The sequence below is a fragment of the Bubalus bubalis genome, chromosome 1 (genome assembly GCF_019923935.1).
Source record: "Bubalus bubalis isolate 160015118507 breed Murrah chromosome 1, NDDB_SH_1, whole genome shotgun sequence".
In the NCBI taxonomy this organism is placed as follows: Eukaryota; Metazoa; Chordata; class Mammalia; order Artiodactyla; family Bovidae; genus Bubalus; species Bubalus bubalis.
The window spans coordinates 29721682-29748784 of NC_059157.1; the positions used below are offsets into that span (position 1 = coordinate 29721682).

At 37.7% G+C, this 27103-nt stretch overlaps 1 protein-coding gene and 1 long non-coding RNA gene across 37 annotated transcripts in view; one reads left to right on the top strand and one right to left on the bottom strand.

The window, feature by feature from the left end:
* SORBS2 (sorbin and SH3 domain containing 2) overlaps window positions 1-27103 on the top strand; it is a 211340-nt gene that overhangs the window by 172472 nt on the left and 11765 nt on the right. For 18 of the 36 annotated variants that reach the window (XM_044938350.1, XM_044938352.1, XM_025280019.2 and 15 more), the window contains 5 exons: window positions 1923-2011; window positions 3375-3421; window positions 11699-11813; window positions 12600-12728; window positions 14136-14339. In XM_044938350.1, coding sequence (XP_044794285.1) covers window positions 1923-2011; window positions 3375-3421; window positions 11699-11813; window positions 12600-12728; window positions 14136-14339 — 584 coding nt within the window. Of the gene's footprint in view, window positions 1-1922; window positions 2012-3374; window positions 3422-11698; window positions 11814-12599; window positions 12729-14135; window positions 14340-17182; window positions 18053-19753; window positions 24687-27103 lie in introns of those variants that run through there. The other 18 variants (XR_006549128.1, XR_006549142.1, XR_006549146.1 and 15 more) reach the window with 3 other exon arrangements.
* Window positions 305-26853, bottom strand: LOC123332284. The gene is made up of 3 exons (XR_006549148.1): window positions 26363-26853; window positions 12874-12990; window positions 305-1602 (listed from the first exon to the last, which is right to left on the bottom strand). It is a non-coding gene; the product is annotated as an uncharacterized LOC123332284 (long non-coding RNA).

Here is a 27103-nt window from a genome sequence, read left to right on the forward strand (position 1 = left end):
ATGTTGGGGTTGAGATAACTGTTACATAGAAATGACAAATTAAACTTATTTTACCAGTTTACAAGAATTTCAAGACAAATCATAATTGAATATCAGTATCCTTAAGAAACTGACAACTTTGCATTAACTCTTTTTTCGTTGTGTGAAATGAATCAAAATCACTAGTTTAACATCTTTTCCTTGATTCTATTAACTTTCTAGTCACTCGCCCAATATATAATTTGCTTACATTCTATATAGAAGATAAAAAATTAGCACACTCAGGAAGCAAAACCAAAATATGTAATGTAGTAATTGATGGGCAATTAAGAGAATAAATAGAACTTGTTTAATAACTTTCTTCTTTTAAAAGATACAACTGATAAAATTTTTGTGAATATATCTTTAAGCTGTATATGTAAAAGTCATATTTCCATCAGTCATGTATTCATTTTCTCTTCCTCTCCATTATTTAATTTATTTTCTATTTCTGCTAAAACAATCCTGTACTGACATTTGAATTAGATTATTTAGGATAAAAGTGATTCTCAACTTCATTTTCATAGATTCCTTAAAGTGGAACACATGGACAAATACAAAGGACATTTTTTCAGGTATACATTACTGGAAAACACAGGATGTTTTGATATTTTTATTCAATCCTTTTCATTAATGCTTAAAGTGCATTTGTTTACTGTGTAAATTTTAAGAAGCTGGAATGAATTTTCCAGGCTTAAACTTGGATTGTTCACAGAATTTTTTATGCACCAGACATTCCAAAGTGCTTTATACACATTTTCTACATAACACGGCATAAACCTAGATGATAGATATTATTGTAAGCCCTGTTTTACAGATGAGGAAATTAATACACAAAGAGGACAAGAAATCTGACCAAATTCACACAATGAGTAGGTAGCAGAAACAAAATTCAAATTGATGTAATTCAGAATTTGAGTGCAGAATATATAACCCAACTGTTAGTAACTATTGCACAAATTTTCTTATCTTATTAGGATTTAGGTTTGTTTTCATTTATACCATATGACATGCTTCAAAAACAGTAAATTTACATTTTTAAAATCAAAGTCAACAACTTGAAATTTTCACTGACTGATACATGTCATAACACAATGTTTTCATAAATTAGCTACCTTTTCCAGTTATTCAATATCATTTACATTTCCACATATAAAAGCATAAGACAGATACTTGCATCTTTACTTTATAATGCAATTAACTGTGTATATTTTGTTTTAAGGCAAACAAAAACAATGCAACAGTTCATAAGTCATTGGCCACCAATACAACACTTTCTGTTTAGAAAATTTTTATCCTTTTGTTTCTTGGGATAAATATTCACTTTCTGATAAGATAGTTGAACACAAAGGAAGCAAATAGATGATGGCCTATTAAGCCTTAAACCTTAAGATGTCATCTTCAGATTCAATAGGTCATTAAACACAGAGAGAAAGAGAGAAGAGAATGGTCACGATGTAGTTCTGCCATCATCATATTTTTTTTCATTACTACATCCTTAAATTGTTCCATAACATGCTTCAGTTTTTATAAATGGTTGCTCCCGTCTTCATCTTCTATAGGCTCTATCATAGTAATTATAAACTGGTGGCAAAAAGAACAGCAAGTATTAAATCTTTGAGATGAAAAATCCCTGTAACTTTGAATTACCTATGCTGCAGCATAATTATATCAGCAGTGTAACAATTAAACCTTTATATTTATAATACTTCTGAAATCTTAGATACTTTTCCTCTAAAAGTGCTGTTTTGTGTCTTACATCACATCTTTGTAATTCCCTATGAGTTTTAGGCCTGTGTTTTCCATTGTGGTATCTCTCCACGTTTGAAGGGGAATATAGTTGCCACCAGGAAAAATGCTTTTGATTACGTGGATACTCACTCTGACCCTGTCCTTTCCAACAGACCATGAGTCCCCTAGGAGTTACTCGGCCACACTGACTGAGCTTGGAAGAACTGCACCCAGGGAAAGAAGAGGAACTCCAGAAAAAGAGGTAGTCTGCTTAGTGGCATCTGAGTCTTTTTCAACAATATACTTGAGAAAGCATTTGCCAGCCGGAGTTATGTCTAAAACCAGTAAAGAGCCCTGATTAAAAACATTAAAGTGTTGATGGAGAAACTAGAAATTAGTTTTCCCTGGAGCCCGAGCAAAGGATTTGAAGCCACGGCATTCTAACCTGAGCAGCCCGTCTCCCCCAGTTGTAGTCCATTTTTGAGAGTGACTTTCTGAGTCTTGACCTGACCTATAGATTAATAGCTTTGTCTGAAACAGTCTTGAGCTGGGCCACCCCTTGGAGGAAGAAAGCTTTCCCTGTCGAGATTTCTGGCCCAGCTATGAAGGGGACGGTCCTATCAGCTGTGCTGCAAATCAATACAAATTCCATGGAAATAATTTTTGCTGCCCTGCTTTTGTTGGGGAGGATCCCTGAAAAAAAAAAAACCCACTGTTCCTGGGAACCCCCAGCCTGCTGGCTCTTGTCCGTGGTCCTGAGCCAGGGCTGACGGTCTGGCTTGTACTGTCCTGGAGCCATGAAGGTTTGATAGAAACAGAAGGCTGGTCCTGGACTGTCAGCCACTCCAGAAAGTTCTCTACCAGTGTCTAACACAGTCCGGTGCCTATGGATCCAGGATCCAAAGTCAGGAATGATCCAGGATGCCCAAAGTCCACCAGTCTCAGGCAAAGAGCGGTGAGAGGATGATTGGCATCAGAGAGGAAGAGCTACAGGTGCCCCAGGCAGATCTGTGGGCCCCAGAGTGTGAGTGTGGGCTCGTGTCAAATCTGGTCAGGACTCAAAGATAAGTGGCTGGTTTACTGGGTGCTGAAGAGTTCCTGAACTCCCCAGGCAATACAAAATGACCAAGCCCATGCTTTTGGCCGCTAACTAGCCTCTCCATGATAACTAGGCTATATTTCTCTGCTACTATGTTAACAAGTGTTTGGTAAAAGGAGTAATGACTTCCTTTGTGACTTTTTCCAGTCCTTTAATTATGGTTCAGAAGCTGTGTCAATACTTAGGACACAGAACAATTGACCTTCCATGGTTATCCCAGGAAAAGCCAAAATTATACGTAGGACCAAATCCTCTGCAGGCATTTTATTCCCCTTTCATGGCAGATATTTACCTTAGTCTCTAAGATGAAATGTGATATTCAACAATTATGGTGAATAGGTCATCTGTTATAGTTTAACTATCTAAAAAGAACCAATTGATTTGCTTATAAATTGCATACATCATTTACATTGTATATGTTTAATAAATCCTTCAAGTTTCATTTCTCTTTAATTCATATGAAACTGATTTTTTAATAGGAAATCCAAAATTTTAAGTTAGCATCAACCATTTCTTTCCTTTTCAGAAACTGCCTGCAAAAGCTGTTTACGATTTTAAGGCTCAGACATCCAAGTAAGTATAAGCATTCATCATATGATTTAAGTTGACTTTAAATACATAAATAATACTTTAAAAGACAAATATTGCACTGTGATGTGTTACAAATAAGACCTAGTTCCCAATTTAGCAATCAACTCTAATTAAATGGTTCCTTTAGAATTAATTGGGATGTGGGCGTAATTTTATTTTCATTTTGAGTTTCATTGAGAAACATTGAGTTTTAAATTACACTAAATATGTTTGAGCACAATGAGTTCAAAAGGATAGGAAAAACAAAACGAAATTAAGGATCTTTTTTTCTAGAATTTTCATGTCAAGAATGAAGTAAAAATAAAGTGTTGGGGAGTAATTAACACTTAGAGAATTTGATAACATTTATTTATCCAGCTATATCAAGGCTAGTTTGTGGTTAAAGACTGTAACTGTGTACGAAGACTCCTATAGTAAAAATCTCCATTTCTCAATACTCAGAGCTTAAAGACTCTGAGCACATTTTTATCCTGTGGCCTTTTTTTTTTCTTTTTCAAGAGGTTAACATTTTATCTATTTATTTGGCCACAATGAGGGTCATGTGGGATCTTAGTTCCTCAACCAAGGATCCAACCTTCCACCCTCCACAGTGGAAGCATGTAGATGGAGTCTTAACCACTGGACTTCCAGGGAATTCCCTATTCTGTGGTCTTTTAATGTTGGTGTTTTCATAACACAAATTGTGTTGGAATTTTTCACTTTTTTTTTTAGGAACTTGTTCATCAGATGGGCACATGGTTAGGGAAAGCTAATAGTAAGCACATGAGGAGGTTTAAATAGGAGCAAGACTTCCAGCTCTGTTATGGTCCATGTCACATGCCTAACTTAAGAAACTTTGGCCTCCAATAGACTAATTCAAGATACTGGCATTAAATTACACTATGCCGTTTAGATGGACTATATACAATGGCCAAAACATTTGTTCATAAAAATGCATATTATATGAATTAATCTCTGGCAGAAGACATATAAACAATAAAACCACTCAAAATTTGGGAATGAACAAGAACATGCTATTTAGAGGTGAAGATGTTGAACATGACTTAAATCTGGGGTTAAAAAAAAATTCCGAAAGAAAGCTTACAACCATTTTTTTTGATGAGAGAAGTAACATCTCCTCTGTTTCCACTGCCATTCTTCGGATGTAGTGTGATCATTCATACAAGGCATGTCAGTTTATAAAATAATGATTTAAAACATGTAAATTTCATTTATGACAAGCAAATGTGTCCTTAGATGTGTGAAGCCCTGAGGGATGACAGGATGTAGAGAAGAAAAAAGATCTACAAAAATCAACCCCAAACAATTAAGAAAATGGCAATAGGAACATATATATCAATAATTACTTTAAATGTAAATGGATTAAATGCTCCAACCAAAAGACACAAGCTGGTTGAATGGATACAAAAATGAGACCCATATATATGCTGTCTATAAGAAACCCACTTCAGACTTAAAGACACATATAGACTGAAAATGAGAGGATGGGAAAGTATATTCCATACAAATGGGAAGCAAAAGAAAGCTGGAGTAGCAATCCTCATATCAGACAAAATAGACCTTAAAATAAAGACTATTACAAGAGATAAGGAAGGACACTACATAATGATCAAGGGATCAATCCAAGAGGAAGACATAACAATTGTAAATATCTATGCATCCAACATAGGAGCACCTCAATACATAAGACAAACACTAACAGACATAAAAGGAGAAATTGACCATAACACAAGAATAGTAGGAGACTTTAACACCCCACTCACACCAATGGACAGATCATCAAAACAGAAAATTAATAAAGAAACACAAGTCTTAGATGATACATTAGATGAGATGGATTTCATTGATATCTTCTGGACATTCCATCCAAATGCAGAAGAATATACCTTCTTAAGTGCACATGGACTGTTGTTCTCCAGGATAGACCACATCGTGGGTCACAAATCAAACCTCAGTAAATTTAAGAAAATTGAAATTGTATCAAGAATCTTCTCTAACCACAATGCTATGAGACTAGATATCAATTATAAGAAAAAAAACTATAAGAAACACAAACACATGGAGTTTAAACAACACGTTTCTACATAACCAATAGCTCACTGAAGAAATCAAAAGGGAAATCAAAAAATTTCTAGAAACAAATGACAGTGAAACTACAACTCAAAATCTATGGGATGCAGCAAAAGCAGTTCTAAGAGGGAAGTTTATAGCAATACAATCCTACCTCAAGAAACAAGAAAAACATCAAGTAAACAACCTAACTTTACACCTAAAACAACTGGAAAAGAAGAACAAAAAACCCCCCAAAATTAGCAAAAGGAAAGAAGTCATAAAGATTGGAGCAGAAATAAAGAAAGAATAAATGAAAGAAACAGTAGTAAAGATTAATAAAACTAAAAGCTGGTTCTTTGAGAAGATAAACAAAATTGATAAAACTTTAGCCAGACTCAGCAAGAAAAAAAGAGAAGAATCAAATCGACAGAATTAGAAATGAAAAAGGAGAGGTTACAACAGACAATGCAGAAATACAAAGGATTATAAGAGACTATTATGAACAACTATATGGCAAAAAAATGGATAACCTGGAAGAAATGGACAGATTCTTAGAAAAGTTCAATGTTCCAAGACTGAACCAGGAAGAAATAGAAATTATTAACAACCCAATTACAAGCTCTGAAATTGAAGCTGTGATCAAAAATCTCCCAAAAAACAAAAGCCCAGGACCAGATGGCTTCACAGGAGAATTCTATCAAACATTTAGAGAAGAGCTAATGCTTATCCTTCTAAAACTCTTTCAAAAAATTGCAGAGGAAGGAACACTTCCAAATTCATTCCATGAGACCACCATCACCCTGATACCAAAATCAGACAAAGACAATACAAAAAAAGAAAACTACAGGCCAATATCACTGATGAACATAGATGCAAAAATCCTCAACAAAATTTTAGCAAACAGAAATCAGCAACACATCAAAAAGCTCATACTCCATGATCTAGTTGGGTTTATTCCAGGAATGCAAAGATTCTTCAATATACACAAACAAATCAATATGATATACCACATTAACAAATTGAAAAATAAAAATCATAAGATCATCTCAATAGATGCACAAAAGCCTTTGACAAAATTCAGCACCCATTTATGATTAAAACTCTTTAAAAAATGGGCATAGAAGGAACCTACCTCAACATAGTAAAGACCATAAGCCTACAGCAAACATTATTCTCAATGGCAAAAAACTGAAAGCACTCCTCCTAAGATCAGGAACAAGACAAGGGTGTCCACTTTCACCACTATTATTCAACATTGTTCTGGAGGTCCTAGCTACAGCAATCAGAGAAGAAAAAGAAATAAAAAGGAATCCAGATCAGAAAAGAAGAAGTAAAGCTCTCACTGTTTGCAGATGACATGATACTGTACATAGAAAACCCTAAAGATAGTATCAGAAAGTTACTAGAGCTAATCAGTGAATTTAGCAAAGTTGCAAGATACAAAAATCAATACACAGAAATCACTTGTATTTCTATATATTAACAATGAAAAATCAAAAAGAAATTAAGAGATCAATCCCATTCACCATTGCAACAAAAAGAATTAAATATCTAGGAATAAACTTACCTAAAGAGACAAAAGAACTGTACACAGAAAATTATAGGACGCTAATGAAAGAAATCAAAGACAACATAAACAGGTGGAGAGATATTCCATGTTCCTGGAAGAATCAATATTGTGAAAATGACTGTATTACCAAATGCAATCTATAGATACAATGCTATCCCTATCAAATTACCAATGGCATTTTTCATAGAACTAGAACAAAAAAATTTCACAATTCATATGGAAACACAAAAAACCCCCAAATAGCCAAAGCAGTCTTGAGAAAGAAGAATGGAGCTGAAGGAATCAACTTTCCTGACTTCATATTATATTACAAAGCTACAGTCATCAAGACAGTATGGTACTGGCACAAAAACAGAAATATAGACCAATAGAACAAGATAGAAAGCCCAGAAATAAACCCATGCACCTATGGGTACTTTATTTTTTACAAAGGAGGCTAGCATATACAAAGGGGCAAAGACAGCCTCTTCAATAAATGGTGCTGGGAAAACTGGACAGCTACATGTAAAAGAATGAAATTAGAACACTTCCTAACACCATACAAAAAGATAAACTCAAAATAGATTAAAGACCTAAATGTAAGACCAGAAACTATAAAACTCTTAGAGGAAAACATAGGCAGAACATTTGATGACATAAATCAAAGCAAAATCCTCTATGACCCACCTCTTAGAGTAACGGAAATAAAAACAAGTGGGACCTGATTAAACTTAAAAGCTTTTGCACAGCAAAGGAAACTATGAACAAGGTGAAAAGACAACCCTCAGAATGGGAGAAAATAATAGCAAATGAAACAACTGACAAAGGATTAATTTCCTAAATATACAAGCAGCTCATACAACTCAATGGCAGAAAAACAAACAACCCAATCAAAAAGTGGGGAAAAGACCTAAACAGACATTTCTCCAAAGAAGACATACAGATGGCCAACAAACACATGAAAAGATGCACAACATCACTCATATTAGAGAAATGCAAATCAAAACTACAATGAGATATCACCTCACACTGGTCAGAATGACCATCATCAAAAAGACTACAAACAATAAATGCTGGAGAGGGTGTGGAGTAAAGGGAACATTCTTGCACTGTTGGTGGGAATGTAAATTGATACAGCCACTATGGAAGACTGTATGGAGATTCCTTAAAAAAAAACCTAGGAATAAAACCACCATATGACCCAATAAACTGTGGAAAATTCTGAAAGAGATGGGAATACCAGACCACCTGATCTGCCTCTTGAGAAATCTGTATGCAGGTCAGGAAGGAACAGTTAGAACTGGACAAGGAACAACAGACTGGTTCCAAATAGGAAAAGGAGTACGTCAAGGCTGTATATTGTCACCCTGCTTATTTAACTTAGATGCAGAGTACATCATGAGAAATGCTGGACTGGAAGAAACACAAGCTGGAATCAAGATTGTCGGGAGAAATATCAATAACCTCAGATATGCAGATGACACCACCTTTATGGCAGAAAGTGAAGAGGAACTAAAAAGCCTCTTGATGAAAGTGAAAGTGGAAAGTGAAAAAGTTGGCTTAAAGCTCAACATTCAGAAAATGAAGATAATGGCATCCGGTCCCATCACTTCATAGGAAATAGATGGGGAAACAGTGGAAACAGTGTCAGACTTTATTTTTCTCCAAAATCACTGCAGATGGTGACTGCAGCCATGAAATTAAAATATGTTTACTCCTTGGAAGGAAAGTTATGACCAACCTAGATAGCATATTCAAAAGCAGAGACATTACTTTGCCAACAGAGGTTCGTCTAGTCAAGGCTATGGTTTTTCCTGTGGTCATGTATGGATGTGAGAGTTGGACTGTGAAGAAGGCTGAATGCCGAAGAATTGATGCTTTTGAACTGTGGTGTTGGAGAAGACTCTTGAGAGTCCCTTGGACTGCAAGGAGATCCAAACAGTCCATTCTGAAGGAGATCAGCCCTGGGATTTCTTTGGAAGGAATGATGCTGAAGCTGAAACTCCAGTTTGGCCACCTCATGCAAAGAGTTGACTCATTGGAAAAGACTGATGCTGGGAGGGATTGGGGGCAGGAGGAGAAGGGGACAACAGAGGATGAGATGGCTGGATGACATCACTGACTCGATGGATGCGGGTCTGGGTGAACTCCGGGAGTTGGTTATGGACAGGGAGGCCTGGAGTGCTGCGATTCATGGGGTCTCAAAGAGTCAGACACGACTGAGCGACTGAACTGAACTGATGACCCAGCAATCCCACTCGTAGGCATATACCGTGAGGAAACCAAAATTGAAAAAGACACATGTATCCCGTTGTTCATTGCAGCACTATTTACAATAGCTAGAACATGGAAGTGACCTAGATGTCCATCAACAGATGATTGAATAAAGAAGTTGTACATATACACAATGGAATATTACTCAGCCATAAAAAGGAACACATTTGAGTCAGTTCTGATGAGGTAGATGAACCTAGACCCTATTATACAGAGCGAAGTGAGTCAGAAAGAGAAAGATAAATATCGTATTCCAACACAAATATATGGAATCTAGAAAAATGGTACTGAAGAACTTATTTTCAGGGCAGCAGTGGAGAAACAGACATAGAGAATAGACCTATGAACATGGGGAGAGGTAAGGAAAGGGTGAGATGTATGGAAAGAGTAACATGGAAACTTACATTACCATATGTAAAATAGATAGCTAACAGGAATTTGCTGTATGGCTCAGGAAACTCAAAAAGGGGGTCTGTATCAACCTAGAGGGGTGGGATGGGGGTGGGGGAGACAGGAGGGAGGTTCAAAAGGAAGGGGAATATGTGTAACTATGGCTGGCTGATTCATGTTGAGGTTTGACAGAAAACAACAAAATTCTGTAAAGCAATTATCCCTCAAGAAAAAAATAAATTAAAAAAATGAGACTTCTAGAAATTCTAGCTCTGAGATGAGATGAACATAATTTTGAAAACTGAAAAGTAAGACCAGTGTCCTTTTTTCCCAGATGACTTGAAAAATTTAAGTACAAGTCTTCACACATAGAAAAGTTATCTTTTCATATTTAAAAGAAAAATAATTAGCTGTCTCTTAATTACTCTTTTTCTAAAGCTAAGCTTTCTGATCTCATTTCCAGATACAAAACGTACTTAGTATAAATAAAACTGTTGGATTACAAACATGAAAATACTTCGGTTTTTATTTTCTATATTAGCCACATGCATAATGAGGGAAGTACTGTGCTTGAATGTAAGGCTCTGGGAATCTTCTTTGCTTTTAGGGTTACTGAAAATTGAACACACTTGCATTGTGAAGATTTTAGCACTTCTAAATGTGTGATCATTCTTTTTACTATGCAACTTTTTTCAATTAATTCTTTTAATCAGTGTGAAATATTCTACATTTACTATAAACCTCTCTGCATTATATACCCTGCACACATAAATGCTCCAACTCAAGATCCCGAACAAAACAACACAGAAGATTTGGGAGTGGGAAGGCAGATGTGTGGGACCGCGGGGCTCTCGGCAAAAGATCTGAAATAAGTACCCTTCAGCGAGACGTAATTGTGGAGGCAGAATAACACAGAGACACAATCACCTGGGAGACGAAGCCATTAAAAACTAAAGCAGTGAGGGTGAGACTTTAGGCATGAATTATTCATGATGAGTAATGTCTTTATAACTTAAAATTAAACACCCCAGTCTACCTACTGTCTCCTTAGAAACAGCCAAAATGGAAAAGCATACTTAGTTTCTTGAAATTATTTTTATATTTAAAAAACAAAAAACATAAAGGAGGGTACAAGCAATCTGTGCATGTCTTTGCACTTGAAACAAGTTTATCTTTGTGACCATAGTTCATAATACTTTCCTGCATATTTGAAAGTTTCTAATAAATCTTAAAGGTTCTCATCATAAGAAAAAAAAAGGTAACTATATGGGGTAACTGTTAACTTATTGTGGTGGTCATTTTGAAATATATACAAATATTATGTTGTACATCCAAAACTAACATAATGTTACATGTCAATTATACTCCACTTTTTAAAAATATTTCTCATTGTGCCTCCTTGAAAAATCAAAGTATAAAATCTTTTCTGCTTCACAAGATAAAATCATTATCAAGATACTCTACTTAAATGCCTGCCAACCAGCTTCAAGGAACCACAAATAAAATTTTTTCTCATGTTGGCACTTGTGTGCTAAGGCAAAATGATAATGTAAGCTCAAGCTTGAGCTTACAACGAGGAGACAGAGAGAGAGAGAAGTAACTAACTAGCTAACTAACTTCAGGACAAATAAAAATCAGTGCAGAATGAACCCAGCATTATTTCAAGCATCACAACTCTTCTCCGCTAAACCAAAGACTAAATAGCAATCGTCTGTCCCCACCTTTGAATCTCATATTAATCTGCCTGTGATTTAAATCAGACATGATGTTTATCTTTGCTCTTTTTCAGTCATTTCTAAAGTGATAATGTTTCAAATGAATTCTAAAAATCTTTCAAGGAGCATCCTTAGCTAACTGGGCTCAACAGATTTTTTTTCAATACTGGAAGTACATTAACCAGCCAAATGCAGATCCAGTGAGAATGCTCATCTGAAGAATAACTGCTGTACATCATGGAAAAAAAAAAATAAAACATTTAAATGTATCTCTTCCAGGGAGCTGTCATTTAAGAAAGGAGATACTGTCTACATCCTCAGGAAAATTGATCAAAACTGGTATGAGGGAGAGCATCACGGAAGAGTGGGCATTTTCCCAATCTCATATGTAGAGGTAAGCCCCTCCCCTTCCCCCCTACCTGATTATTGTTTCTAGAGTCACCATGGGTCAAGAATAGATAACTGCTTTGCAGATAAGTTCATCTGTACCATTGTTCTAGACTCCACAGTTATGAGTTAATATATGATACTTGTTTTTCTCTTTCTTACCTCACTCTGTATGACCATCTCTAGCATCATCCATGTCTCCACAAATGACCCAATTTCATTCATTTTTATGGCTGAGTAATATTCCATTATACATGCACCACATCTTTATCCATTCCTCTGCTGATGGACATTTAGGTTGCTTCCATGTCCTGGCTATTGTGAATAGTATTGCTATGAACACTAGGGTGCACGTATCCTTTTGAAGTATGGTTTTCTCTGGGTATATCTCCAGGAGTGGGATTGCTGGGTCATATGTTAGTTCTAGTTTTCATTTTTGAAGGAACCTCCATACTGTTTTCCATAGTGGCTGTATCAATTTACACTCCCACCAACAGAGGGGTGGGGAGTGGCGTGGGAGGAATTGGGAAACTGGGATTGACACACATACACTATTGATACTATGTATAAAATAGATCACTAATGAGAACTTACTGTACAGCACAGGAACTCTACTTTGAGCTCTTTGGTGCCCTGATTGGTCAGGAAGTCCAAAAGAGAGGGGATATATGTAAACATATAGCTGATTCCTTTTGCTGTACGGCAGAAAGTAACACAACATTGTAAAGCGACTATACACCAATAAAATTTTAAAAAGAAAACAAAGAATAAAGAGAACTGTTCTCCTTTGTAGAAACTCACACCTCCTGAAAAAGCACAGCCTGCAAGACCACCTCCCCCAGCCCAGCCTGGTGAAATCGGAGAAGCTGTCGCCAAATATAATTTCAGTGCTGACACCAATGTGGAGCTATCGCTGAGAAAGGTAAGCAGCTTTCTTCCTTGGTGCATTTGAAAGGCTGCATCATTTCAAAACTAAGACAGGTCATCTTCTTCCTTAGACAATTTTTGCATCTTCCTCATTTTCTGCAAAGGGCCCTGTAAGGGTGCCCTGAGTCACTGCTACCTACCTCTCCTGTGTCCTTCCTGATGAGGTCATTGTGAGATGCAAAGCTTTGCAGAGAGACTTTTCCTCTGGGGGAGCTCCAAATTGTCTCCCAGGGGTGCCTCGGGCTAAATATCAGGAGCTGTACAAGTGAAAACATCAGAAGAAAATAGCACTTTAGTACACTTCAAAATATTGTTCTTCTGCTGCCTTGTTATTCAAAGGTTATAGCAAACTGGGTTTTGTAGCATTGGCTTGATCCTTCAGGTCACAGAAATAGTGACCGTAGAAGGTCCTGCTGCTGCTGCTGCTGCTGCTGCTGCTGCTGCTAAGGCGCTTCAGTCGTGTCCGACTCTGTGCGACCCCATAGACGGCAGCCCACCAGGCTCCCCCGTCCCTGGGATTCTCCAGGCAAGAACACTGGAGTGGGTTGCCATTTCCTTCTCCAATGCATGAAAGTGAAAAGTGAAAGTGAAGTCGCTCAGTCATGTCTGACCTTTAGCGACCCATGGACTGCAGCCCACCAGGCTCCTCCGTCTATGGGATTTTCCAGGCAAGAGTACTGGAGTGGGTCGCCATTGCCTTCTCCTAGCATTGCCAAAGCCGGGGGTTTTATGAAAAACATTACTGACCACTGTGGCATGGCCACCCACCAGTCAGAATGGATGCTGGTATTACACCGTCTTGATGCAGACCAGGTGGACGTAAGTCCTGGCCACAGCTATGCATTATCTAGGATGCTAGCTATGCCCCGTCCCATTAGCTTTTACTCTTTCGTTACTACGCAGTGCATTCGATAAAGAAGAAAAATGGTGCGCTATCCAACTTCATCCCTTCCAGAGGCTGCTTTCTGTAACCCTTTTCAGACACACTGTCACCGCAATCTCTGGTGCACATTCTGAAGTTCTGCCCACTGCAGCTCATCCCCTTGCGTCTGTCAGCGATCAGATGATGGTCTTGTCACCGACACACTGCAGGTTAAACTACTGCACTTTCTGAAATACCTCACACATGACATTTCCCACAGGGCCAATCTGAACATGTGTAAAGCCCAAGTATCCTTAGGAAAGATTCTAATAAATGGATGATTACACTGTATATATGTTGATGAGCTATAATTTAGGAGTGAGATCTGGAGGCTTTAGTTGCATTCTCCTAACGAAAATAAAACGCTCAAAGTATAAGACTTTCCCAGGTGGAAAACTGTTATTAAAAAACACTGACAATGATAACTTTTTATGTTATCGCATGTCTATTTCTAACGCATTTTCCTATTATTCATTACAGGGAGATAGAATTATTCTTCTTAAAAGAGTTGATCAAAACTGGTATGAAGGTAAAATTCCAGGAACCAACAGACAAGGCATCTTCCCTGTTTCCTATGTAGAAGTTGTCAAGAAGAATACAACCAAAGGTGCTGAGGACTATCCTGAACTTCCAATACCCCACAGCTATTCTAGTGATAGGATCCACAGCTTAAGTTCAAATAAGGTAAGAAGATGTTCTAGCATATTAATATAATACATGGGAGCTCAGAGTAAGATAACTGGTATATATTAGGGCATTATACTACATCGTATCTATGGCACAATGAAAGATTTACATGTTGTGTTTCTAAGTGTGAGTGCCAGGTCAAGTCAGTGTAATTAGTTTTTCTTATGGATGCTAGCATAATGGTTTAAGCTACACAAAGGGAAATGACACAAAGAATCTACTATCTTAAGAGAAGCATTTTCTTTTAGAGGGCTAAGGCTGTGTATTTTATTTATTCTACTTTTCTTTGAAGACTGGGTTTATGAGCAATTACTCTCAATCCTTTAGCATTGGAGAGTGAAACAGTTTAGTACTTGCTAATTTTGTTTGACTAGTGACAAAAGTTTCCACAATCTTCTTTCGTATGTTTACTTTGCTAGCAGAGCTCAGCATTTAGATAGCAATATCCTTCCTTTGGTAGTTCCTACTGATAAAAAGAAAAAAAATCTTCATCTCTGTATTAAATATCTGTCTTATCTAGCATTCAGTCATCTTAAAAGAACTACTGGATACATTTCAAAGTGACCACCCTTTCAAGTAAAAAATTATAAGAAAGAATCAGAGTGTATCTACAAAGGCTTACTTAAAATTTAAGAAATTTTTCCATGAAGTCTTAATAAATATTGGCAATGTAGTAGTTTAGATCACAATGTTTTGATCTTTGTTGTGAATATAATTTAAATGTATTTTCAATTTCCTAGGTTTTTCTTAGGATATCATATTCTACATTTTATAAGTAGAGATGTGTACAAATTTCACTAATAACTAATTAGTGTTTTATTCTCACTGCTGGGGAAAAATACATTAAAAAGCTTATGTCCATAAATTAAAAAAAATATTTAACTGTTCACCAACCGGAATCCATACTATGATGTCACTGGCTAAATAAAGGAAACTCCTTAATAGTTTTGAACTGAATCATTTTCAGAAAAAAAAAAAACAAAAAACTGTAATGTACTTCTAAACCATGACACCCAAAATAAACTAAATGTTAAATATCCTATTTTCTAACTGATCTTTGTAAATAGAGAAGGGAATTCATTGTGATTTATGAATCACTCTTGGACATGCTCCAATCACATTTCTTTAGACATACTATCTTTATTTAGGAGAGGTTCAAATGTAAGTTGGTATTATTTCTGATATTTCTGCTTTTAGTAGAGTAGAATCCAATTCTAATGCTTTTAGAAGATAAGATAATTATATGATACTTGTACTACAGGTATATTTTTTGTGATATAGGTATCTCAGGGTACTCGATTTAACTTTCATTAGAGGCAAGCCCATGGTGAGGCTAAGCACTTTGAACCCGTTAACAAGTATATTAGTTAACAAGTATATTAGTTAACAAGTATATTAGTACCTGTGGTGGTAATGGCATTGGAGTAGTCGTAGTAACAGGTAGTAACCATGGTAGTAATGGTGTAGTGGTAGTCATGACAATAATGGAATTTAAAGACCTTTCTTCCTCAGCCACATCATATTCCTGGCACTAAAAGGTGCTATGTAGCCTTTAGTCTTGAATCTTCTATAAGGATGCTCATAAACGTTTTGTGACTCTTTGTCTCATTTATCCCACCCCATGGTGATGTGACATCACATTTCCTTTTTTAAAAAAAATCTAGATAAATTCATTAAACCCCATTCCTCTTATAGGATAGAAGTTAAAATTAAATGCAGAATGCACTGTGCGCTGATCCATACAAAGGCCCGAGGACCAAGAGTGCTGAGTGCACCAGGGACATGTGATTCAAAACAGTCAGCCAGAAAGTGCAATCTCTCTTGAAGACTTTTTTCTTTCCAAACCCCAATCATCTACTTGGAAAGAGCCAAAGTAAAATGTCTTCCGCCAGCCTATCTCAAATACTTCACATGTGTAGCATATAACATTCTTCCTAGTCCAAAAACAATATATAAATGTATTAGAATGTTCCTAGGCACACGTCAAGAACAACTTTTAATGAATAAGAATTCTGTTTTGTTCAGTACATCCAAAATGCAGTGGTCATATTAAGATACACAGAAGTATTTTTTTTTTACTTCAGGAGATTAAGTTTCATAAATTAGACCTCCACTAGTTTACATAAAATGTCAAGCTTTTGAAAAAGAGAATGGAAGTCCTGCCAGAAGTTTACTCCTGTTCACATCTTCTGCTCCCTTTCTGTGTAAACATTTACTTTGAATTTTTTAAAACTTTGAAATAGTAGTTATGTAAGTTCAGTCTCATTTTGATCATAAGTTTCTCTTCTTAAAAAAATCTTTCTCAGAACTTATTCATTTAGAAACGTGTTAACGTATAATGATCTAAAAATATTTTATGCCATATGTTATAATCACCTCGCAACCGTAAGTGAGAATATGATGAAAGTTCAAAAGATTTGGCACAGGAAGAACACTAAACAAATTCTGGGAATAAAAAAGGCTTAATTGTTGGTTTTCATCCTACATTAACATTATTCCAGAGTTGTTTATATTAAATCAATATCTAGAAACCTATTTTCAAAGAAGTAGTCTATTAAATCTCTAAATAATTTTCCTGTCTTTATAATCTCTATGAGTTTTACCTTGTCATTTGACATTTAATGGACCTTTTCCAAATGCTAGCATAGTTCAGATCAATCTTTAATTAATATGTTAAGGATTTTATGTATTTAAATTCAAAAGCTATCAGCCAATCTACACCATAGCATAAGGTATTTTTTATATTCACCACATCTTTCTGCATTTCTGTCTCTGTGTTTTGATGCATTATTTTCACTTTCATGTTTTCTGTAACGTCATAATCCCTGCTCATCTCTAAGCTGGCTTCCAGTGAACCAGGCCCCCCCCTCTTGCACAAAGCTTCACGTGACCCAGATAGCGACACTCTCCAGGGAACCACCCTGGGGTGGCTGTCCCTGCCAGCCAAAGGTGCACTGGCAAATCCTTCAGCTCCAACGCCGCCTCATTTTCTGGACAAGTTCTTGGATGAATTAGAGAAGCTTGGTGCTTTAGCTTTACCAGCTGACCCTGCCAAACCAGATACCCCAGAGGAGATCAGCCTTGAGATTAAGGAGGACCCCTCCGCTCTCCCCCCGTGGCCGCGAGCACCCACACCTGCCAAAGCGCGCTCCTTTCAGCTGCCTTTGCTCAGCTCGGCTACGACCTCAGCTGCGGCCCGGCTTCCTGAGGCCACGATGCTCCCGGATTCTAGAAAGACACGTCCGAACAAGTCTGCAGATGTGACCAAAATGAGAGAGGGCTCTGCAGGCCCAGAGAAGGTACTGGAGGTCCTAGGTGATAAGTTTGTGACCTCCGCACACCCTGGCCTGGGTCCCTTGCCCCATACCCTCCCTGTCATTGGAGAGGAAGATGAGGAAGTCTATGAGGGGGTCAGGGCAGGCACCCGAAGAGGGCTGGAATCTCAAGATCCAGATGCCCTGTGCTGTGGCCGTGATGGCACAGAGGTGATGTCACACCTGCACATTGAAGAGGAGGGTGAGGAGAGACAAGCTGACTGCCCAAGATATCCGGTAGCCACCCTCACAGGCCCTAGGGCCCCTAAGGAAGACAGCAATGCAGCAAAAACCAGTGATGAGGTATTTTAATGTTGCCTAATTCCTGAAGAACTAACCAGCCTTACTACAATTAGCTAGGACAGTTAATCATATTAATAAACATCAATTCTGACATTGTCTTAGAAGGTTTTCACGCAATAAACACAGCACCATGCAGTATAAGGGCAAGGTGGAAGGATGGATGAAAAACACATCAAATTTTAATAAGATGATGTATATATGTATTGTTATTCTGTTATTTATTACTATAAATCCATATTTAAACATTTTTATAAAGTCTTTCTAATTTTAATATTAATAATAGTAGTTAATATTTGAGGTCTTACTGAGTTTCAAATAGTTTTCTAAGAACAGTACATCTTTACTTTTCAAAACTCCATAGGGTGGGTAATATTATTATCATCCCCACTCTACAGATGAGGAAATTGATACACACAGAGAGAGATTAGTTCACCTCCAGAGTGCAAAAACTAAATACCATTTCTTTGATATAACAGCAGTCTGAAAAAGAAGGAAGGAAAAAAAGAGAAAGAAATAAAAGAAAAATATACATATACATGCCAGTTCCCTTTCAATTCTCTGTGAAGACGTAATTTTTTAAGTTGGTAACTACTTAAGAATTGGGTCCTGCATATTCACCTTACCAACAAAGAGCCTTGGGCAATGATTTTCATCAATAAAGAGGGAAATGCTCTAAATCTTTAAGCTTCTTGTAAGCTTCTCTCTTCTAAAAAAGACAAAAATGAAACTTGATATCCCAAATATTTAATCTGTGAATTAGAAAAGCAAATGTGACTACTGGCGAATATTAAAATTATGAACCAAATCAATGAGTCATATTCTGCTGCTAAGCAAGTCACTTTCTCCCATAGCTCCTCTATTTAGAAATCTTTTAAAATGACAATTTTTTTCTTGTGCATTTCATTTATTGAAACATTTTTACATCATGAAAATCATTTTTAAAACCTCATAATTTCCTATTAAGACCTTACCAATAACAAATATAGAGGTATTTGGTCTATATGGGGTATTCTTGGGATTAAACGATGTTAAGTGTCCATTAGGTCACTGGACAGCCACAAAACCCCGAGTCTTGGCAGTTCCCCAACCAGGTGAGAAAATGTCAACTGGCCAAAGAACCCAGCCATGCCTGCATTTGTATAAAATAAACACACTTTTTAGTAATAGAGGTCATTCATTGCAGTAAATCAAAAATATTTTTAAGTCACTACTTAAATAACTTATTTTCCCTTCAATTTAAACAGTTTTAAGATGTGATTAGATATGTGGCTTGGTTCCAGGAACTGCTGCTGCAGGCTGCAGGCAGCTCCACTGGTGTGGTGCTCAGGAAGGGGGTGCCGAGTTTCACAGCCAGTTCCCAACAAGCACACACAGGCACAGAGGTCCTAACTTGCCTAGCTTTGTAACAAACCTACTCTTCATAAATTGCGATCTACTTCACAAGCAAGTTACAGACAGTCATTGCAGGGTTTTACACTTTTTTCCCTTCATGGTTAGAAGGCCCCACCTCACAAATACCTTATAAAACTGTAGACTATGGGAATTCTGATCTCCAGCCCCTCGTATCAGAAAAATGAAACTGATCAAACCCACTGGGAATTTTGAATCAAATTCAGAAGTTAGTGCTTTCAAAGCAAGAAGTGGTCATAAATGTCACACACCCAGGGTATGTAGTAACTTTAAATATATTTAGGTGTGTGTTGGTGGGGGGGGGGTGGTATTCTCTAAAAAGCATGTAACCTCCTCATTCTGGACACAAGCATAATCACATCTTGTCTTTCCTCAATATTTAAGCCATCTTCATTCTCTTCGGGACATCGAATGTCTACATCTTTTTCCAGCTGTCTGCTTTCCTCCCCTCCCTTTCATTCCTCCTTGGCCACTGTCTCTGACCTGGTCCCCACACTCTCTCAGCCTACCCAGCCCTACTCATCTCCGCTCCTCCCTAAATACTCTTACCAACAGGAGATAAGTTCACCACAATTAAAGGTAACTGCATCTTGAGTGTGGTTTATTGCATGTCTTTCAATGAACTTCATTAATTAAATGTATGTCTTTAGATTCATGTCGTCTTACAAGATTTAAAAAGTCATTCAACATTGGTTGCTAACTTTTAACATCATTAGCATGGCCTCTGTCTGAAAATTTGAAAGATACATTTGCACAGCAACTATACATAAGAGTGAGGAGAAAAACAAGCTAAACTTTGTATAGTAATAAAAGGTGATCATTAGACTTTTTCTTTTTTTAAGTTGAGGATCAGCAGGAGAACCATCCCATTTAAAGGCATCAGCTATGTGCCTGTCATCTTCCGTCACATCTTAGTGGGCTCGTTGCCTCCCGAGTTCCCCAACTAATCAGCAGGTTCAGCAGAGCCTGAGGGTTGGATGATCTTGACACTGACTGTCTTGAGCCTTGCTCTTCCACAAAATTGCAGGAAACTAATGAGGACGTGGGAAGGAGGCTTCTTTTGTAGCAGTTAACAAAGCATCCAGCTCTGAGACTTGCAGGCCGTCGGGCGGCTCTGCTGGTGTTTAACTCCCTCTTAGGATACCGTGATAAAAGATTTTTAACACAATTAATGACTGACCTTGGAAAGACATTTAATGAGAACCACAGCATGAAATCAATCCATCACAGAAAAGTTTTACTTCTGTGCTCAGAACAATCCTCAAAACCTTTTCCTTTACACAAAAGGACTTCAGATAATGACTCATCCTCGCATGCAATCTTCTCCACTTGGAATGAGAGCCTCTCCAGATAAGTAAAAAATGAAACAAAACGAAGGCTCTGGTAGGCTCATGTTTTTGAACTATTAGTAGAAAGCACCAACACCTAAGAAATGCCATTTATGCAATCTTCCAAACCCCAATCACCAAATCTATCCACCAAAATAGTCCATCTATGTGAATTTTATCTTACTTAGAAAAGGAATCTTTTTGGGGCGGGGGGAATGTAATATATTTTAAAGACTAATTGTTCTTTGCCCTTTGAGGTTTTATCTTAGCTGGCAGGAAATAATTAGGACATTTTTTAAATAATAATAATTCTTTAGATAAGGTCTAAGACTAAGAATTTGCCTTCTCTGGGTATATGTGTGTGGTTTTCTTTTAGAGCCAAAATATTTATTCCTTGCCTTTCCCTACCTGTTCTTCAGCCAATTGGTTAGCCAATAAGTGGGCAAGTAACTTGAGAATCGGAGTTCTCTAATTTAGAGAGATGGAACACTCACCGTTGTAGTGTCAAGGACAAAACCAGAATTTAAACAGGTTTATTCTCCTGCAAGAACCAAGCTCATCTCATACATTCTTTATGTCTCAGTTCATAAAATGATATGAGACCATGGAGATATTCATAGTAACTATGTTTTCAAAGAATACTTAAATAATTAATTCCAGAAAAATAGTTATTTTTCTCCTTTTATTTGAGAGCAAATGTTAATTTTAATCCCCTATTGAGTTTTTTTAGACTCTTATAGGTCAATTTTTTTATTCATAGAAAGAATACAAGTCAACTGAATTTATGCTTATAAGTGTAGATACAAATTGAATCAACTACAAATTTTAGGCCATTATTATGGTGTAATCCACATCTGACACAGTCAAAATTGATGTGAATCCTTTAAGAAGGCTTCCTAGTTCTCTTGTTTCAAGAATGTTAAAAATTATGCTCATTACAAAGAAGAGAAAATAAAATGGCAATAATGTTTTAGGAACCATAGTATAGTGGAGAAGGCAATGGCAACCCACTCCAGTGTTCTTGCCTGGAGAATCCCAGGGACGGGGGAGCCTGGTGGGCTGCCGTCTATGGGGTCGCACAGAGTCGGACACGACTGAAGCGACTTAGCAGCAGCAGCAGCAGGCATAGTATAGTATGCATGAAATCATTATAACATTTTTATCAATACTCATCAACCACTGTTTTACCTAACCCATATTAATTTAATGCAGTTTTATTCTTCTAAAGTATTTTCTGAGATAATAAAAGTCTGTCACATGCAATGCAAAATCATTTTTAAAAGTTGTCACCACTTTATAGATTACAGAAGACTGAAATGTACATATAAATTATGAATTTGATACATAAATCAGAATCCAACATTTTTTCTAGTCTTAGAGCATCTTTTTTGAAAATAATGTTTTTTCACAGAAAAGAATTATTATAATCCTCAGCTTTGATGTAAGTTGAACTTCCAATTCTATGTAAAACTCTTTTGTAAAAATCCATGTATCCCATGGATTCAAACTGCAGTGGAAGTGCTTTGTAAAGAGATAGAAAGACTCGTTTGTTGTTTTTTTTTTTTTTTTTTTTCCCCAAGAAACTCAGTTATTACGGTACCATAAGGAAGTCTCCTCACCTTAAAGCCATCCCAGCAGAAGGTAATCCCCTTGAACACAGTTTCCAACATGAAATTAAGCCCCAATTCTTCCTAATATGTTCAAATGATCTTTCCTGCTGTTTATCCACATCATTCCGATGCTACTTTTTTTTTTCTATGACTCTTGATGTTTATAGAAACCTCGTATTAGTCAAGATTGGGGCAGCTGCAGTGCCATAAACTCAAAATAATTAGGTAGAAGTATATATTTCTTATGTATAAATGTAGGGCATCCAGGATTGGTAGGTTGCTCTATATTCATCAGGAGCAAATCACCATGCTCAATGAAAACCTTCCAGTTCGTGGTCCAAACTGGCTGCAGCAGCTCCAACAGTCCCTTCCTCAAACTAGCAGGAAGGAGAAAAGAGGAGGGAGCTTATGCCTTCTTTCTTGAAGGACATTTGCTAGTAAACATATCCCATCTGTCAGAACTTATCACATGAGCACATATAGATACAAGGAAGGCTGGAAAATAGACTTTATTCAGAATGGCCGTGTGCCTACCTGACATTCAGGATTCCATTACTGGGATGACAAAGAAGAGAATGGATACTGGATAATGTGAAGCATTCTCTGCCCCAAGACATAATGAAAAGCGTCTGATGCATTTCATCCCCAGAGACTGAGGATAGGAGGTCAATCATTACTAACTATTATGAAATTTGAGAAAAGCACATGCTTTTATTTAAAAGTCCTTTAGTCCTGCTAAAGTGCCCATAATACAGTACAGTGTTAATCACTCAGTCGTGTCCAACTCTTTGTGACCCCATGGACTGCAGCCCTTCAGGCTCCTCTGTCTGTGGTATTCTCCAGGAAAGAATACTTGAGTGGGTTGCCATTCCCTTCTCCAGAGAAGATCTCCAGGGGATCTTTCCGAGCCACGGATCAAACCCTGGTCTCCTGCACTCTGGGCAGATTCTTTACCATCTGAGCCAACAGGGAAGCCCAAGGTTCCCATAAGCCAAATCAAATACTAGACAATACACTGCTAGGTTCAGTCCATGAATGGACAGAAAATCAGACAGGCACACAAGAAAGGTTAGCTTTTTCACTGTTGTATTAAAAAATGTTACTTTGAAGGACCATCAAAACAGTCACAAGGTGTTGGGAGTTAGAACAGTATTCTGAATTTAATTATATTTCACCACTTCCTCCAGAAAAGCCATATTTTCTTCATATGTGTCTTACTAGAAAATTTGCCTTTGATAAATGATTGACACCATCTATGAAATCTGATGGATATTAAGTGAAATGTCCCTGGATCTTACCTTGGATCTATTCAAACACACACAAAGAAAAGAGGTCAGATCTGAGAATCTCTTGAAACCAATCGTTAAGCATTTCAATAGACATAAACTTCTTGCAGGTGCATATTGCATGCCATGCAATATTGCATTCAGACATTTTCCCTATACCAGTTTCCCTCCATAAATGTCGCTCTGCTCTGCCCGTGAGTTCCTTATTAAAGCAGCAACTGATGCTTGTGCAGTGAAAACTCTGGGCCACCAGGCGAGCTGTCTGCAGACTGTTAACCTTCCGGCTCTGTTATTCGGGAGTTTGGCATGCTGTGTGTGCATGGGGGGAACAAAAAAGAAACCGGAAAGCTCCTCTGAAGGCTGGATAATGAAGATGAGAACTAATCAACTTCTTATGGCTTTTCCAGGCTGATTTTAAAAGCGAGGTATTTGTCCTGGGTAAGCCTCCGCGTAGCCCAGTGATGTCCAGGAGGACCCCCAGCTCCCCTGTCAGAGGGCTCGGCGGTTCCCACAGGGTAGGGTCAGAACGCCCCGCCTTGAGCCAGGCTCCCGGCCACCCCTCTGCCCTCGGCGGGCTGGCTCTTCCTTAGTTGTCATTGCTGTACTTTGCCAGGGAAGTAGGACTGGACGTACCCTTGAAAGGAGATGATCTATTGATGAACAGCTATGAAGTCAGATCAACACGGAAATCCTATCCTGCGTCTGTGGGCAGCGTGCTTCTCTTTTATGCGTGTGTGCAAGCCTTCCAAAAGCCAAAAAGACATGTCCTAATTCTCCTCTGTACACAAAAGGGCGTGGTACATGTTGTCTTCCATCCCCCTATCTCGTGTAAATCACTGCTCTCCCATCACTATTTTTAGTGCAAAGAATAAAGCTGCTGCCAATCACATACTGAACTTACACCCTTCAGGGCATGTTTGCTTCTGGGTTGTTCAGTTTATTTGGATTTCCTTTAATCCACGATCCTTGTTGTAAAATATCTTCCTGCTCTGCTGGCATGTGCTGCATTCGCTCCATGACCCTTTCAAGCCAACACTACTTCTCTGGGTTCCAGGGTCTCCCAGCCTCTTGAGAGCTTTGAATGAACTTAAAGGTCAGATTACATTCCCTTTGACTACTTAGATCTGTAGCATCAACAGCCCTTGAAAATAAATTGATTCTAACTGGTGCCATCAGTTCTGAGAATGACAGTGGAGGAGTTTGAGAATTTTCATCTCTGCATAAGTCAGTCCTTTCCCATTTCTATTTTAATGGATGCTGGTTCAATCTCACGTTTCATCACATGATGAAGTTGTGGTTCTTCAGGCTTTTAAGGGCTTGATGGCAAAGATTTCCTTTTCTGTTTTTTAGAAATGTAGATACTTCTCTGTGTTTAGGCCATTTTTGTGCTTTTTGCTTTGCATAATAAGACCTGATTTTGCTTCTGAGGCAGAGATTTGTTGTTGCCATAGAAAATGAGGAATGTTGACTAGGAAAAAAGTCTCATGGAAGGGCTTTCCAGAGCCAAAACAAAAAGAAAGCATTTTCCAAAATTAATATGGCCCATCCATAAACCTCCTTGGGTCAGTGAGATGGTATGCTTTGGGTCACCTTAAGTTTTTTCTTTGCCAGATTTTTACATTATGTGCTTATATGTTCTATTATATATGTTTGTATGAAAGACAAATATTCTATATTCTTTAGATTTATGAAAAGTTGTGTTTTGCAATTTAAAAATAATTTAAATATTAAAACAATTGTATAATGTAAGAAAGAAAAATACATTTATAAACATAAACATGGTACTGTTATTAAAAGAATTTCATCTAATTCTGCTTGGAAAGTACCACATCTAACATTTTCTGGGGGGGGCGGGGGGCAGGGAAGAACTCTAGAACTGCTTATAGCTATTTCCAAGATTTTTCCACATTAGTATTTAAAGTAATGGTCAATATTTATGTAAGAATTATCTAATTTTAGGATAGACTTATTATCTGAACTAGAAAAGTATATATTTTACTGATACCAGAGATTCTAGGATATTTCAAACCAGCTTTCTTATGAGCAGTGGTTTGTGGTTGGTTCTGGCTTTGAAATTAGCATGTGTTTAAAACCTGTCGCTCTTGTATCTGCTTTTGACATCACTAAAAAATAGCTACACTAGGAGAGGAAAAAAAAGATTGCTACATTGTCAAGGGAAAAGCTAATATTTAGGATTCTACAAAAATATCATGTTTCATTGAATTTTCCAATTTTTATTGTGCTCTTAGACTCATTGTGAAGTGAAAGTCACTTAGTCATGTCTGACTCTTTGTGACCCCATGGACTGTAGCCCACCAGGCTCCTCTGTCCATGGAATTCTCCAGGCAAGAATACTGGAGTGGGTTGCTATTTCCTTCTCCAGGGGATCTTCCGACCCAGGGATCCAACCCAGGTCTCCTGCATTGCAGGCGGACTCTTTACCTACTGAGCCACCAGGGAAGCCTTGAATGTCACTAATGTATCTGGTTCTATATTTATCACAAAACCACTAAGAAGTTATGAGTAATAGAAATGCCTGAGCAGATAGTGAAAATACAAATGAACACAGACCGAAAATACTGGTGGCTAAAGACTGATCCTTTCTCAGAATTTAAAATCTGAGACAGGTCAGAAACACAGATGAATATCTATTCCACATCGCTCTGTGGTCTTTAAAATAGCCTTTCAAAATGACTCCAGGCTGAAGGAACTTGGCAAGAGCTGTCCAAAGGCATTAACACTTTTTAACATGTTGCTGCCATTACTCACCATTAGGTGGCAATAGAGTGCAAACACAGGTCTTTGCCTCAAGCTTTGTGTCCAGGTGCAACATCAGGAGAGGGAAAAGCAAAAGACAGCCTCCCACAACAGTTCAGTTGAGTATCCACACAGAACATAAACACTTGCCTAAAGGAAGAAATTAAGATGTGACTTTAATAAGCCCACACTATCTATTCCACCATAGTCATCTTTAATCCAATATGTGAAGTGAAGTGAAGTCACTCAGTCGTGTCCAACTCTTTGCAACCCCATGGACTGTAGCCCACCAGGCTCCTCCATCCATAGAATTTTCTAGGCAAGAGTACTGGAGTTGGTGGCCATTTCCTTCTCCAGGGGCTCTTCCCAACCCAGGGATAGAACCCGGGTCTTCCGCATTGTGAGCAGATGCTTTACTGTCTGAGCCACCAGGGAATCCTTTAATCCAATATAGAGTCAAAATTATAATTCAGTTTCTTCTTCTTACCTGTTTGTGGTATTAAGAAATTTTCTTTGGGCTTTGGTTTACTGATCTGAAAAATGAAGTTTAATTATTGTTTTAAAATTAATTGCTTTTATGTGACGGAGACACTTGGAAATTAACCAACACCAGTTGTCACAGCTCTCTGACAACTGAATGGGTAACAAGGGAGAGACATCTGTGGAAATGTGGATTCCTTTATGGATTCCCTAAGGGGGACATGGGAGAAGGCAATGGCACCCCACTCCAGTACTCTTGCCTGGCAAATCCCA